Raw genomic sequence first — 16,501 nt, 5'->3', positions numbered from 1 at the left:
AATAGGATTACAAAAATTGATTTTAAATTATGTAAATTTCAAAAGTTATAATTGTAAATAACTTGTCTATCAAGTTAATATTGTTATAACTTCTTGAGTAAATTTATGGCATTGCAGAATAAGAATGACTAGTTTTCACATTTGTGGAGTTAAAATGATTTATTTAACATGTATTACAAGTGGAAGCTCACATTGTTTGATAAACATAGCTGTGAAACAAGAAAATTTCGTATTGAGTCAAAAACAGCTTCTTATTGTAGCTAGGTTCCCAAACACCATGATAATTTTTAGTTGCTTTTATTGGCATGTCGAAGAATTTAAATTTACTTTTTTAGTTTGGTTTAGTTCTGCTCTCATCGGTATCTAATGATGTGTTGTCGTTTTTTCTAAATCTATTTTTATCAGCTACTTTCAAATGATATTGAAATTTGTTAAATAATTTTCAACTTTTTGCTTTGCTGCAGAAAAGATATATGAGCATCATTGCTATTTTATTTATAAGTTTAGGAGAATTTGAAAATAGCACTTTAGTCTGCTGTGATTGTGTTTGAAAATCTTGTACAAGCTTGCTCTCGGTTTGATTTTTAGCTTTTTCATGCGCTGGCACCAGTGGAACAGCTGAAAATAAAATTGCATGAACAATATTGAACAAACTATAGAATTCTCAAGTTTTATTGCCTATTTTTATTTCTTGCGTTGTTGTGGTGATAATTATAATATAGCTATGCTACCAAAAGGTGTTCAAGACGATAAACCAGAGTTATTTCAATAAAGCTTGGTCAATCTATATGGCCAGTTGCATTTTTGTAAAAAGCAAGTCCTTTAGTCTCAACAAAACATTACAAAAACAAGTATGTTAGAATGTCATCCACAGTTTACATCTTAAATAAATATAGGAATTTTGTGTTGGCATAGCTTACACAGAATACAAAAATCATAAGAAGCCAGGATAATTGTTGTTTTTTCTATATTTATTTGCATATTTTGGCTTGGTTACAATATGACTTGTGTAGCATGAAAGTACATTTTCTCTGTAATAGATATTTTTATATTGTGTTTCAGATAAGAGAGTAATTTTTACTGCGTTTATAAAATGAACAGTTTAACTTCTATTATATTTTCTACTTTACTCTTCACATCAATTTATTCCCAAACTTGTCAGCCGCATCCCAAGGGGGCCTCTGTTGAGCAACTTGCTGCTTCTTCTTCAATTGTTGTGGAAGTATCACCACATCGGAGCGATGAATTAAATCACCTTAAAAAAGGTTCCTTAGTAAATGTGACCGCGGAAGTTGTGGGTATTTTTCCAAATCGAAATGGTGGACTGGTAGAAGGCTCTGAAATAACATTCGGTCCAGTTGGTAAAGTTAAAAGCTGTACAAACTTGAAAGTAGATGGATCCTCTTATTTGCTATTTTTGCAAGAACCTGACCAAAATGGATTTTACTGGATTCAATACAATCCCATGAAGGCAGTGAGACGAACCCTTCGTAAAGTGCAAAAGGTTTTGTGCAAAAACTGTTTGGTTCCAGCTTCCTTTAAAAGATCAACAAAAACAATTAAGAAAAGTGCAGGGCAACGGTTGAAAATTCGATGCAAAGCAGAAGGCAAGCCTCGGGCCTCTTTAACTTGGTATTATAATGATGTTTTGCTAACGAGCACTAAAGAAATTAAAATAAAAAACAACAAAAAAGGAAAATCTGGCTCGTTAATAATCACCTCAGTTGAAAAAGATTATGACGGTGACGTTATCATCTGCAGCGCTACCAATATTGCATCCAAACAGGTTGCAAATTATACAGTAACTTTAAAGGTAAAGAAGGCTCGCAAGGCTAAATGTGCCGAAAAATGTCCTGAGCCTAACAATTTTTGTGATAATGGAAAGTGTTGCATGCAAAATGGCTCCCCGCACTGTCTGTGCAGTAAAGAGTGGGTTGGTCAAAGGTGTGAGAGAAGAGCAGAGCCTTCATTTGGACCAAACTTCTCTGAAGATTATCGACATCAGCAGCGGCTGGTTGCTGTGTTAGGAATGTGTTTGGCTTTGATGGTGATACTATTTCTCTGCTTTAGTGTTTACTGCTTGTTTAAGAAAAGAAGAGGTGAAATGCACCATAAAATGTTAATGAATAGATATGGACTGTCGGATTCTTCTCCTATGCTACGACTACATGATGACTCTGACGATAGGACTACTGAAAGACCCATTTTTTCCACAGCAGCTGTTAATCATATTGAGCTTGATGCTGCCAGAGATAGTAAAAGTTCCAATCTCAATTCATTTTCTGGTCATTCAAAACAATTATCAGACAATCGTTCAGATGCATCGTCACTACCAGCTGTGCTAGAGGAATCCAGCTCACGAAGTCACCCAAAATTGAAGCAAAAAGATTCTGTAACTACAATAACCAGTGAAAGTGGTGTTAATGGGAAAAGAAATAGAATAAATGGTTTAGCTAAAAATGGCTCCACTAGGTCTTCAATTAGGCGCAATGAAAACAGCACACAGAATAATTCCAATTCTGGCATGCTTCACTCTAAAGATCCTACTGATCTCTCAAACGTAGTCAAGGATGAAGTTGGATTAAAGGCGCCACTGAATCATCATGAAGCTCATGTGGTTCCTTCAATACCTTTAGACAATGGGATACGCAACATGGTCAAAATCCAAGCTACTAACCCCAGCATGTCTAGTTCACCTGATGGGAAGCTCAGTGAGTCACCTGTGAAACAGAATGATAGATCAGTTCAAGGTTTACGTTTACATATTCCTCAACCAACTTCACATGGTACCAATACTGATCACAAGCATCACACCGTAACAACATTTAGCCCTGATGGAGATATTCAGCAGAAAAGCTTGGGTCGAAATGAAGGAACACTGTCCTCAGTTACTCCTCATTCTCCAGTTTCTTCTGTGGAGAATGCTCACAATCCCGTGTTTGTGTCTTCGGCAGCAGGTACCTTGTCACAAAGTAATTCTAATGCTAGTGAAGAGCCTGGGCAGAGAAAGTCTTTCAACAAAAACTCAAATAACAACATGATGGGGGTTGGGTATGACATGGAAACCAGGACATCAGATCATGACGACCCTTTTAGGGGCATGGAGATACCTGACACTTCTCTAGGACTGTATGGTGCCACACCTCAACACAGTTTAAAAAAACCTACACTAACTCGTCAAGTGCATGCAGTTAATGAAGATGGGTTTTATTACCCTAACTCAGTGTCACAGCCTTATGCGAACGCATCTGTTGTGTCATCACAATTACATCGTTTTCCAAGGTCACAACATGCGTCATTGCCAATAGACAGCGACACCAGTGATTCTAGTGAATCACTGCCAAGTGCCACAAATGATGAAAGCAGTTTTGACGAATCTGAATCTCCTAAAATTGTTGTGTAGATACGACGTTGCATCGTTCAGACTTCTGTGTAATTGTGCCCTGCCTTACTTTTGTATCTATGGTAAATATCTTTTGAAACCGTTTTTGCTTTTTAACTGTTTGCTCAATTCCACTTTACAACTCATTTAAATATTTAAAAGAAAACTATTCAAAATCTGAAATTTATTTGCTGCTATTAATATTCGCAACCGATTGTGATATGAAAATATTGTGCCACTTTTATATGACGAGAAATTAACTGGAAAACTGAAATCAAATTTTATCACCTAATTTTACTTTGTCTAGTTTCTATGAAAAGGAGAGAACATTTATGACCAAGTCTTGACCATGTGTTCATTCTGAATACTGAAAATCTCCTGTTATGCTTGCTTGATGATTTGTGGAATCATGAAACACACTTTCTGTATTTATTGCTGGGAATGCGTTGTTTTAGTGCTATTTATTTCGCTAATTTTAGCCTATCAAGTGAATGTAATGTTTCATCTAGCAAAATCCCTCTTTTTACATTGATTCAGCGTTTGCAGACGTTGAATCAATGTGCAAAGAACGTACTTGCTGGTTGAGATAATTGTCCAGTAGCCTGTAAACATTAGCCTGGTATTGCCGCTCGGTAATTCAGCGGCATGTTAACTTTGTGTTTCGAACTCACTTCTGAACGACTTTGTTTTTAAGCAATCGCTTCGTACAAACATTTTCGTTTCGCCCCCGATAAGTTTATGCCCATAGTTATCACTGTATCAATAATGTGTCTTGAATCTAGTTTGTTTTGCTTCAAGCTTATTTAATCAAATATCTTTTTGTTTTGTGCTATTTTTTTTGGAACAATATGTTTGAAAACTTCTTGAAATCTCTTTCTGCGACTGTTTCTGTCTAAAATCCATACTTCTTAGCTATCCTTTTGACCATGTTCTTCTGTGAACATTAGAGCCTCATAAAATAAAGTTTCCGTGTTCTTGCAATTCAATTATTATTCGGAGTTAATGTTGGACCAAACATTTGTACCTCTATGTGATTGTTGATTTAGTGTTATGATTCACCGACTGTTTGTCTTGTCGCCATTGCTTCAACCAATGCGCTTCATTATTGGTGCCTTTGCTAGCTTGCCTGTGCGAACAGCTCTGTCTCTAGAGAGCACAACCAACACTCTTTGAACGAATTAGATTCATTACATGTAGAACCGACATGAAATATTTAATTTTAAATGCTTACTTCAACCCTGTTGTATTCGGCTAACCTTTTTGATGTTAGATATCAAACTAGTAAAAGTTGTCATTTTTACGTTATTTTATTGTCGCTGGACGTCGTCAAGATGTAAAAATAACAACTTTTGTTTGACTTCACATTCACAGAACATTTTGCACTTTTTTATTCTTTTGTTACATCAAGGGTACAGCATCACTTTGTTCTGTTTTCACATGACGTCACGATGGTACTGAAATACAATACTTTGCCAAGTATTATCCGAGTTTTGCTATCTTCGTTTTGTTTCAACGCTCCTAAACGTTGAAATAACATATAACATATTGAAATAACATAATAATGTCAAATGAAATAACAGAATGTCAAACTTCTGGCGAGGAAGATGGCCTAACAAGGCAAACTTGCGTGGCCATGAGCACTAGCACCAGTAGTCTACAACGTGCATTTCGTATGATCATATCATGGACTTCCCAGACAACAAATTCAGTAATTTTTACATTGATTCAATATAAAAATGATGAGTTTTGCTGTCTGGGAGTTGTTATTGAGACGTGCTGCGGCTGTTTATCTTACAAGTTGTAACCAAGCTACTATCAAATGTTGACGGTTACCATCGCTTGTCTTCAGATGTCGATAAGTTGTTAAAGTGATGGAAAAAATTAAATTCAACCTTTGGCGCCTTGAAGCGAGTGATGTCAATTGCCGTATTTAACCCGTTTCCTCATTGCCTTTGTTTTTACGATCTACAGTGCTTTAACTTTTCATACTCGAGTTTTTGTTATTCCATCACTTATTATTTAAACAGTAAAGCTGATTTATTAATGAAATTGTGTTATTTTATATTTGCGTCAAAACATACCTTTGTACGTATGTTGTAGTATTGTTGCCCCCCCTCAATAGGCTATTGTTGCCCCCCCACAATAGGCTATTGGGTGCAAAGTGGTTTGTGGATTTGTTTCCGCAAATCTTTGTTGTCTTATAATAAACCAATGGTTGCTACAAATTTCTTTTTAATTTCTTTGCAGTAATCAGCCACGAAAGCACTAATCACCAATTACTTTACCAAGCGATTAATTGCCATGTAATCAGTCATCCCATGATGAACTCAGCAATCAGCATCCATCAAAGTTGATTTAATCTTTCTGCTGTGTATCAATTTGATTTCATCAGGCGAGAATTTGTCGCAGAATTTAATGAACAAAACATTACAAAGGTCGAGAGTATTTTGTAGGCATCGCGGAGTAATGAACTTATTTTATTTGACAAATCAGCCTCTCAACTAGTGGTTCCTAATCTGAGGTGCGCGAATACAATGATTTGAAGAAAGCACCAAAATATAAAAAAAATTCATTCAGTTAAGAATATTTGTGCAAAGGATTCACTCAGGTATTTCACTTAGAGGCTTGAGGGACCGCAGATTTGGTAATTCTTTGAAAGGGTTCGTGCCTTAAACAGATTGGGGTTGAACCGCTCAACCAATATAAGCGCATGCTATTGCAAACAAACATGTTATTTTTTAAACAGAAATTTGTTTTCATCGTTTAGCTAAGTCGCAATGAATTGATTTGAAACGTCCTGCAAACAGATATCTTTACGAATTGGACTTAACCTATCAGTGAATGTGTCATCATTTAAATTTATCACCCACACACACAAGTACTGAGGCGCTATAATCACATTTCCATGTTAATTCCATGTTGGAAAATGCCAGGCTAACATTTATAAACGTCACTTGATAAATTTAAGTATCTAGTATACTGTCATAGGCACAGTCGTTCCCTTAATCCAACGGCTTTGAACTTGGCTTCGTGAACGAACAAATAATCAAATTTCCAATTCCCAACCAGTTAAAGTACATTTTTACATGTTTCAATCTCCACGTTGAAACGATGTAAAAATAACAACTTTACTTGCTAATTTCATATTAGAGTCTTGAGCATCGTTATGTCAAGATAGCTTTGTTGCTGCTTGAGTGCAATAGTTACTGGCAGTTGTAAGCTACTGCTGCTCTGACCGGTGCTCGTGAGGTCATTGACTTGAAACTCACCGACTGAGCGCATGTTTGTATTGGCAAGACGTTTGTTCACATATTCAAAGTTTAAGATTGATGCAAAAACGTCTTCCTTTTTTCCACCTACACAGTCTTGGCCCAGTAGACATTACTCTCGAACAAGAATTAAACAGCTGTCATCGTCACTAATCAAATGTAGGTTAACTCGTGACATGCTTTGTAAGTCTGCAAACTATGGAATGAACTTCAATGAACAAATGAAAACAATTAAACCCAAAATTAAGCTAAAATCATTTTCAGCAATAAAATAGCATTGATTTTTTGTTAGAAATTTTATGCATCTGAGCATTGTCTAATAAACCTTTCTATCATCGCGGTTGTTAATTATATCAAAGCTGATCCCAATATGTAGAAGAAAAAAAATTCCACATTTAGAATTGGCATATTTTGTTGAGATTGACAAAACAAATTGATAAATTCATCCTGATGTCATATCAACAATGGTCAATTTTTATGTTGTTAAAAGAATTATGGCAACTGCAGTAATTCAAATTTGCGTTGCTTTGATGGTATCCCATTTACTTCACTGCACAGTATCTTGCTTGTTTTATTTACAAGTGTAAACAGAGTGACAGCAAATTTCTCTGTGTTTAAACCGTTGCATTTCGCGATTGCAGGTTATACACATTTTTACTACTTCAAGAATGCATTTATATATACAAAAATATCACAAGTTTTCATAAAAAAAAGTCTTCGACCTTGCTTATATGAGAACTGGAATTTGTTGTTTGCTTTGTGTTGTACGGTAACGAATTTTAATCTACAGTTACAGTTTTTTGTCCAAGTTGATCATTGTTTAGAAAATGGTCATTTAATGCTGAAGTTATCGTATTGAAAAGCTTGTTTTAGTCATGGTTAATTGGTCATATATATATGTACACAATACACATATTGCTAAACATTTGTGAAAAAATTCTTCCCTAGGTGTAGACTTGTCAAAAGAATTGCAAGCATTTCAATGTTTATGTGCATGTGCTTGCTTTGATGTAGGCATGATATTGTTTTTGTTTTGGTGTATTTTTACCACTCATATGTTTTTGCAGGGCAATGTAAATTTGAAGCCTATGAGGTGATGTGAAAATGAAGTTAATTTTCTTTTCTTGATCATGTTATCTGGATTGTCACATTCAAATATTGCCAGTCATGAAAAGTAAGTCATGTGTTTAAATCAAATGATCATATTATTCTAAGCAGTAAAAAAATACTGTAGGCCACGAATATGCCTTTACATGAAAATACACTTTAATGAAAATGAAAATAACTACAATATTGCTTTGTATAATTAATTATTAGATTTGCTACTGGTTTGCAACCAATTGGCAGAAACAGATGAAATAATGTTTAGTCTAGCGTATACAACTTTCATCTCAGAGAGCATATAAATACTAATTGGGGAAAGTTATTTTGATATTTGTCCCGCTGATATTATGAGTACAGAAAAGCGTTCTTTGTATATCGACTTAAAGTTGATAAATTATGTTGTCTCTCAGCCAACAAATCAGCCCCTTTTTTACAATAATTCAACTTCTTCAGTTGTTAAATGGCCTGCAGACACTTTACCAAGTCTAAGGATTGTGTTAAACTAGGACACTTTGTTACTGATGACAGATTGTTTCCATTAATTAATCTACATGGATTTTGAAAGCTATAGGGCATTCACATAGCTACGTCTTCTCATCCTGCTGTCTTTTGTTCGAACTGTAGGAATCAACTGTATCCCACCTTGCAAAATCCGTTTATTTTACATTCATTAAGTGTGATTCGACTTTAAATCAACATAAAAAGGCAGATTTGACTAGCTGGGTTTTACCAAAGGGTTCAACAATTATTATTATTATTATTCAACTCAACTGCCGTGTTGTCAATCTTCATTTATGGCGAACTGTGGTGACTTCTCTTTCATAGTTGTACAAACCAAATGTGCATTTGATGGTGCACGCATGGTGGACAAAAACATTACTGATATACTATACTTGTACTGAAGTGTTACAACGGTACTTTATTAGTGTTTAGTTTTTAGCCTATTACTTCAGTTTGTTATTTTCACAAAGGAAAATCAGGTATAATGCATGTATTTTGTACTTGTATTCACATTGCCAAGCACAGTGCTTGCTTACATATTTCGTGGTCTTGAATTGTTGCTCAACTTCATATGTGGAAGTTATTGAATTTTTGCGAGCTACGAAACATGTCCAGGTTTTGAATTTACAATCCAAGATATTATTTATTTTGCTTCCTTATTGCAGACCAAACCAACAGAGAAAAGTTGGCGTTAGTCAAACATGGCCGCCTCACAAGCATTGCTTCCAATCAGCCAGTTGCTATCCGCCTAAGAAGTGGGGAGGATATTGATTCCATCACACTTGAAACGGTAAGATAGAACGACTTTATAAGCATCGGGCTAGAGCTTCGGAAAGAATAATCCAAAACAGGCTTCGATCTGCTGCCTCATATGAAGCGCACTCATTTTTAATGGTTAATTTTTTCTTTTTTTCGACATTGTTACAATTGAAGTAGATAAGAAATTAAACAGGATATGATAAAACCCATATTGTTCACACACATACTTTGAATTGCATGCAGTAAGTGACAAGTATGTGTTAAGTTAGCTTACGTATGTAACAAATAACACATTTGGGGTTTTGCTTTTCAAAAGGAACTGTCATAAATCAAAGTTAGCACAGGGCCGTAGCATTCTGCAAGTTGCATTTTGGATTGCTTGCACCTCTTCAAACAGACAATACAACACGGTGTAAAGTAAAATTATAATCCGTCTCAACTTGAGTCGCTGAACTGCAAATGCCTTCACTTGTTTGTTTGTTGAACCCATCTCTGGTTGAATGCATGCCAGCCTGGGGCCCTTCCTCGAACAAATTTAGTTCGAACTCGGACAGTTGCAACTAGCATTGCATTGGTTCCTGAGGAGGTTAAAGTTAAACTCGCAGTGGTGTTGCACGTTACAGAGTTTCTCATGACGCAGTCTATTAGTAGCCTACTGCATTTCTATATTTTGTTGATAAGATGCGTTGAGTTGCTGTCGAAAATCGTTGACAATCTTTTGAGTCTTGTATGAAGGAATAGTTGACACAAAGACACATGCATGGAGTCTGATATATAATACACAAGATATTATATCACTTCGCTATTTGCTTGGCATTGAGCGCTCTTTGTATAGCGCTAATAATATTTATTGTAGACTGTACAATTGTACATAGAATTATTCCAGTTTTCAGAAAGTTTGTTGAACAAAATCTTTCGTTTTTTCGCACGTCACCAATTTCCATGCATAGCTACCAATACAAACTTTGTTAAGGGTCATGATGGAAAGCGTCTGGCTAGCAATGCTCTGGTTTGTCGCGATGATGGCGAATATTGTATTTAACAGTAGAATGACCAATGTGTAGTGGGGTGCTTCTGAACGACTGAATCATAAAAACAAACTAAGCCAGGTTCAGTACTTTACAGGCTCCATTGTTGTGGCAGCTTTCTTTTTTACTTTTTAATTGCTTTAATCTTTATTTTTGTTTGTTTCTATTTGAATAACTTTCTGGAGGAAATCATTTTTACGCTGGCCAAAGATTTATCAACACACTATAATAATTGACTAAACATGAAAGTAATTTATTTGCGATAAATAATATTGTTTTTTTGCTATGGATAACGCCACGCTTCATTACTGCCCTAGTATTGCAGTGTATCTCACGATTTGGTGTTCCACAACATCGTATTACTTTTTGCGCTAACAATGATGTTGTTCACGCGAAGGAACACCTGTTGCCATTAACTCACGTTCAAATCGTGCCCACGCTATTGAGTTTCCTCGATAAAGACTATTGTAATTCGTTCATTTGTGGTGTAGTTTATGCCAGCCTGGAATCGTATAAAATGCGCTAAGACTAAGCTTTGTGTTTCTCGGCAGTCGAGTGTAGCAAAAATTGACAGCGATAGACACGTGTTCCGCCCATGAGGATGGGCTCATCAATATCGCACCACTAATTCAAATTTCATGCCACATAGTTCTCAACCGATGCTTTTGTCAGTCAATTGAACCCTTACCTTTGTGGTAAAGATCAAGCTATCTCGTCCAAAATATTTGTGATACGTTGTACAATACACGCGGTACAAGGTATGACCGTTTCGCATTGTTCTGATTTTCAACTTTTACTCCAACGGTTTCATTTCCTGCGATTTGAAAACTTGTTGTAAGTACCGTACCGTAGTTTTATGCAGTATGCATGAGGTTGATCTAATTCAGCACATCAGAGATCAGGTTTCCGCCGATGAGCGCATTAGTAGCTGTTATTCATAACCGTCAACGTCAAAAGCAAAGTGTTTTTATAAAAGTTTCATTTTTATGAGTTCCACTGTTTTATTTTTAAAACGACTTCTTCTGTCTACTGACAAGGTTAGCCTGCAAACCTCATCAAGTAAAGTATTACTCCAACCCACACAGAGCTGATTGGCACCATGGTTCATTTTAGTTCTATTGTGAAGTGATGGCTGACACGTTCCACTGATTTTCAATTGATTTTTTTATTCTTGTGCTTCATCATAGTAAAGACGAATGACGCGTGAGGCCCCAAAGGTTGAAACCAAATTAACAAATGTTGCAAAATTCCCATGACTCAGCTTACCAATCGGTCTTTTTTCATGATGATTCAACGTCTGCAAAAGTTAAAACAATGTAAAAAAGACTGATTTGCTGCCTGAACAAAAACAAGCGGTTGCAAACATGGATTCCATATCTAGTTTGAACTGAAACATCAAACTTCATTTGATTGTCCATCCGCCAAAACTTGACTTTTGAGTTGACTAGCCGATTCATTCATTCATAGCTTGTCACGCCAGTGTCGGAGCCAGGTAAGAGCATTGTTTGTGATGTTCTTGAGGTTGTTGTCATCACATGAAGGGCTAAGGGGGCAGTTGGTGAGGATGTGCTTCATCGTCTGATTGTCTAAGCCGCAATCACACGTTGGGTCAGGAGCGTGGTTCAGGAGTCATCTTCCATCGGAAAAGATTGCTTTTATTTCTCCCGACTTCGCAGCGGGCTCTGTTTAGGCAGCACCACTCTCTTCTCTCAAGGGTGGGAGTTGGGCTAGCCGATGATAATATTGCATGATCAAATGCAAAATCAACGCAAGTAAATTCGTTTTGATTGTGCGAGTTTATTGGAAATTTTTTTACAGATTCACGACATGATGTCTTCTACCGTTTCCAAGTTTTCCCAGCTCAACGCCTTGGCGTACCAAGAACCGGGCGAAAGCCGGTGGAAGTTTTGGACCTATCAACAGTTCTATGATGAATGTCTGACAGCCGCTAAAGGTTTCGTTCAGGTATTTCTCGCGCAATGGCGAGTACAGCGTGCTTTGTATTCCATGCTACAATGGAGAAATATTTTAACGTGTGTTTGAAGAGAGTGTTTTCTAACAATACATACTAGCAGCGGCCCCGTTTAAATTCTCCCAACCTGACTTTTATTGATGGCGTGTAAGGTTTTGTTTTTGTGACATTCTCCCTATCCCTTCAACTTATCAATGTACTTGAAAACTGTAAAGTCTTGGGTCTGTTTGTGCGACATTCTTCTGGTTGTCCTGTGTATCTCTGCCACTTGAAACCCCTTTCATGTTCTGAGCTTTCAACATCAAAACGTTGCCAACGCTTAAGATTTTTAAATTGAGAACTCTCCTGATTTTATATCCACAGACGTAGAATTTACATCACTCTTCCAAATTTCATGATTTTGGTGTGACGAGCATTTTTATTTATCGGTATGGCAAGGGTGTCATGAGCAAATAAAGACTATTTTGATAGAAATGTCTAGACCTGTAACGAATCACAAGACCCATTATTTCATCCGGACCGCACCCGAAGGGTTTATGGGGCTGCCTGTCAATGAAATATTAATGATATCTTGTTACTAAGAATTACGTAATTCAGTAGTTAAGCGTGTTTGACATATTCCAGACTATATTTTATTGTACTTTGTGTAATTGTTTGCTTCTATGATGTTTGCTGCGTAGGGCGGGCTCTTGAATTGTATGAGTGTCAATGACTAGGTGTGGAATACTTTCAAGAATTTCCTTCTCTTTGTGTCTTTGTTTGTTTAATTTTAGCTCATAATTTACACCGGGATCTTCACACCGGCACTATAGTTACATTGTTGTTTCATAGTGACGTTGTTAGCGGAAATCCCCTCCCGCCTCTGCATGGCGCGAACGATCCCGTGCTTTGCGCTAACTCATCGTTGCTAAGGGTCAAATGTGTTAACTAAATATTGGGCGTTGCTATAAGTCACATTGCAAGTGGTCGGTCAAATAAGCACGAGATAAAAAAAAATATCTCTTCGTGTATTTATTGATTAGCAATAATCATTAGTTTTACAAATATTAATCGTTATACAGATTTTATTCCATGTTTACCAAAGCCATTTTTAGTACGATTTTTTTACGATTTGGAGTATAATTTGCGCTTGAGAGGTTAAGCATGGAATGATGTAAATTAAAATTTGTTGTAATCAGCATTAATGTATTTCATGCCCCTGCATAACTAGCACCCTGTCTAGAAGGACTATGCAACTGTTAACTAATCCTCGTAGTTGAGATATACTTTATATAAAAGTATGCAGACTACAGACAAGCAACCCAGTTGGGAAAATTAGTCATTTTTACATTGATTTAACGCCTGTAGACGTTAAATCAAAGTTAAAAAAAAAACAATTTTTATTGCTGATAAAAACACGCGTTTGTCTGTATATCATTATAAGCAGCATTATTGAAACATTTTACAAAATTCCACAACATTGAACTGAAAAAGAAACCAGCTCTGGCTGACTGCTTTGTCGGTACTTTCGCCGAACAACCCAGCAAACAATATTTAGACATCGCTGAAGATAAACGGCTGCATAAAATCAAAGCCACCATCCAACACGCAGAAATTGATTCGACCAACTACTTAGTCTGTTTTGTTACTCCCATGTCATCTGCAACCTTCGACCCTTGTAGTGTAGATTCTTCAACCACGCCAATTCATAATTTATTCCTTTTGACGTTGTATCAATGTAAACTTATTTGAATGGACTGTAGACTAAATTACGTTTTTCTTTGTATTCGACTTGTTCGTCATGCATTTCTTGAATTTTGTGCTAGTATATTGTTGGAAATTGTGGCAGAACATCAGTTTAAGATTTAGGCTTGCAGCTTTTGATTTTAATATTATGTAACCATCTATTTAAAATATAATTTTTATGCGTGTTGATAATATCTGAGTTTGCTTTATTTGTTCGTTTTACGTATGTTTCAAAATTTATTTTTACATGTGCTAGTTGAAGATTGTAGATTGTTGATAAATTACACTAAGAGCCGAGGTTAGATTGTTGTGCAAATGCCAGCATTTGATAAATGCAAAATAGTGGTACCACAGTCGAGATGCTGATCTTGGTTTATAAGTTATGACATATGGCAAGTTTGTCAGTGGTAACATCTTCTGCAAATTGAATATCGTGTTTTCTTGAGTAACAGTTAATGTTTTCAGCTGGGATTGGAGAGGTTCAATGCGGTGTGTATCCTCGGTTTTACCTCTCCTTACTGGTTCTTTGCCAATGTTGGAGCGATCTTTGCTGGGTAAGTCCCTTTTTAACTGTACGTCTGGTAACGTTGAATAAACGTTACTATCGTAATGTTTCCACTTCTGTTTACATTGTGTTTTCATGGCAATAAGCGCTTAACGTGTCAAACTATTTATTGTAATTTGTTTCCCTCCCTCCCCGCTCAGAGCAATTGAAATATCTCTTTCATGACATCATTTTCAAGAGCGATTTGCTTTGTGGCAAAGTATGAAGACATTTCCTATCTTCCGGGTGTAATGTTTTAACAAGATTTTAAAAATCTTTCCTGTGTAACGTATTTTTAGAAAGCTTGCCCTAACTGACAGTTTTGTTCTAAGAGATTTCTTTGTTAAACAAAAACTCAATGAAAGAACGCTTTTCCAAGATTGGAATTCGTCACAATGATATCATACTGTGTCATACTAAACATTGTTGGCAGCGAATTTTGACACATGTTTTGTTATATTTTAGCTGATGATTAAGTAAATAAATGCGCAATGTTGTGAATGTGTAGCTGTGATGAGCTTAGAAAAAAGTTTATAAAAATAGAAAGCATTTTAAAGAAATACACGCGGAAATCCTTGTTTTCTTGAGATAATTTTGCTATTTTGTAATTTTTAAAACTAAATTAAAGAGATGCAGATTGTGGCGAGGACTCCTCGTCTCATGCAGTTGAATAAAAACTTTGAATGAACAAAACAACATCACTATCTGAAATGTTGCTGGTCATCCGACTATCACTAATAGCGAGTCATGGCCTGAGCGAGTTTAGAGAAAATCGTGGGACACCACAGTTTGGATCGAACAAACACTTAGAGAAAAGGGGAAGGGGGCGAAGAGATCTTCAAAGAAATTTTATTTTAACTTGGGGTCTGAGGAGCGTTCCAGCAGCAACTTTTTATTAAATTTGCCTTGAGTTTCTATATTGTTCACAAAAGATACGTTTATCTCAATTTCATAAAAAGCACGTGACCAATTTCCACTCCCAGATCTTACTGCTTTTCCGCTGGTTATTATATCACCAAATTATAATTGTCCGTCAAACTTTTTATCTTGATTATTCGCGTTATTGAAAAAAATTTGGCTTTTGTTCAATTAATCTTTTACACTTTACAGTTTCATTAAACGTAGCAATACATGATTAATGAAAATTTGACAAAATTGAAGATTAAAATCACTGGACCTAGGTTCGAATCTAGCTTCATGCGACAACCTTCTGTTCTGAGTTGAACTGTTTTGTTCTTTATTTTATTTCAAAATATGGACGATATATATGAAGATGTAGTTATCATTTAAAGTAGAATTTTAAATTCAGTGCTATAAATTATTATTATTTCTATTATTATTTTAATTTTTTAACGACATGTATTATTGTATATTGTATAACACTGAAGATGAAAACAGTTTGGTTTTTGAAACGTTTGCTTAACATGAGTTTTGTATCTACATTTTGGGCCCTCTATTTTTTGATTAGATTAACCAGGCGTTATAACCATTTTGCTCCTAAATTTCACCTGGTTGTTGGCTTTGTTGATTGCACATTTCAGCTGTCACTGAATGCGCGTATCATATCTACGCTAACAGTTTGCATGAGGTAACATTTTTGTTTTACGACCTCAGCATTTAATCTTGACACTCTCGTCCTGTTGCTCAACACAGCACAATTTAATCTTGAAAATCACAATATTTGAAAATGCTGTCAAAAGCTACTTCCAGTCCTGTAAAGATTGGGCGTCGAGGGCATTACCCCAGACAGCAAAATCTGTCATTTTTTCTTTGATTCTGATTCAATGTCTGCAGACATTGAATCAATGTAAAAATGACTGATTTTGCTCCCTTGGACGGTCCACTGCAAGCATAAGTGGTTCCCATTTAATTATCATGGAATCTTGCTTGTGTTTGAGTCGCATAATGCACACACACACATCCACATAACTGGTAACCATTGCTACAGGGGAGTGGGCTGTGGTATTTACACAACCAACAAACCAGACGCTTGTTACTACGTGCTCCAACGGACCAGCGCGAACATCGCTGTGGTGGAAAACAGCAGCCAACTGGCCAAGATAGTTCAGGTATGGTGGATATTTGCAATTTTATGTTTACACGAAAAGGGGAGCATGTAGGACGAGGTATTTTTATATTGTTGATAAACAAGTGCTAGATTAGTGGTTTTGGACATTGATTCAACGTCTGCAAACGTTTCAGATTACAAAAAATGAC

The 16,501-nt window shown here is 36.2% G+C and overlaps 2 protein-coding genes across 2 annotated transcripts in view; both read left to right on the top strand.

The window, feature by feature from the left end:
• The first annotated feature begins 1,069 nt into the window (after positions 1 to 1,069).
• Positions 1,070 to 7,664, top strand: LOC145775578 (uncharacterized). Its single transcript, XM_082586885.1, has one exon. It carries the CDS (start codon positions 1,094 to 1,096, stop codon positions 3,401 to 3,403), a length of 2,310 nt encoding a protein of 769 aa, XP_082443011.1. The 5' UTR covers positions 1,070 to 1,093; the 3' UTR covers positions 3,404 to 7,664.
• Positions 7,665 to 7,717: 53 nt separating this feature from the next.
• Positions 7,718 to 16,501, top strand: part of LOC145775726 (long-chain-fatty-acid--CoA ligase ACSBG2-like) — a 34,003-nt gene continuing 25,219 nt past the window's right edge. Inside the window, exons 1-5 of the mRNA XM_082587085.1 lie at positions 7,718 to 7,825; positions 8,922 to 9,046; positions 11,862 to 12,008; positions 14,206 to 14,294; positions 16,233 to 16,353. Coding sequence (XP_082443211.1) covers positions 7,819 to 7,825; positions 8,922 to 9,046; positions 11,862 to 12,008; positions 14,206 to 14,294; positions 16,233 to 16,353 — 489 coding nt within the window. The 5' untranslated portion in view covers positions 7,718 to 7,818. The remainder of the gene's footprint in view (positions 7,826 to 8,921; positions 9,047 to 11,861; positions 12,009 to 14,205; positions 14,295 to 16,232; positions 16,354 to 16,501) is intronic.

The sequence above is a fragment of the Aplidium turbinatum genome, chromosome 8, assembly GCF_918807975.1.
Source record: "Aplidium turbinatum chromosome 8, kaAplTurb1.1, whole genome shotgun sequence".
Taxonomy (NCBI): Eukaryota; Metazoa; Chordata; class Ascidiacea; order Aplousobranchia; family Polyclinidae; genus Aplidium; species Aplidium turbinatum.
Note: the sequence above shows the minus strand (reverse complement) of the source record. Positions and strands in the feature narration are given on the sequence as shown.

Coding starts and splice junctions, on each gene's coding strand:
- LOC145775578 (XM_082586885.1), top strand. CDS start 1,094: ATGAACAGTTTAACTTCTATTATATTTTCTACTTTACTCTTCACATCA.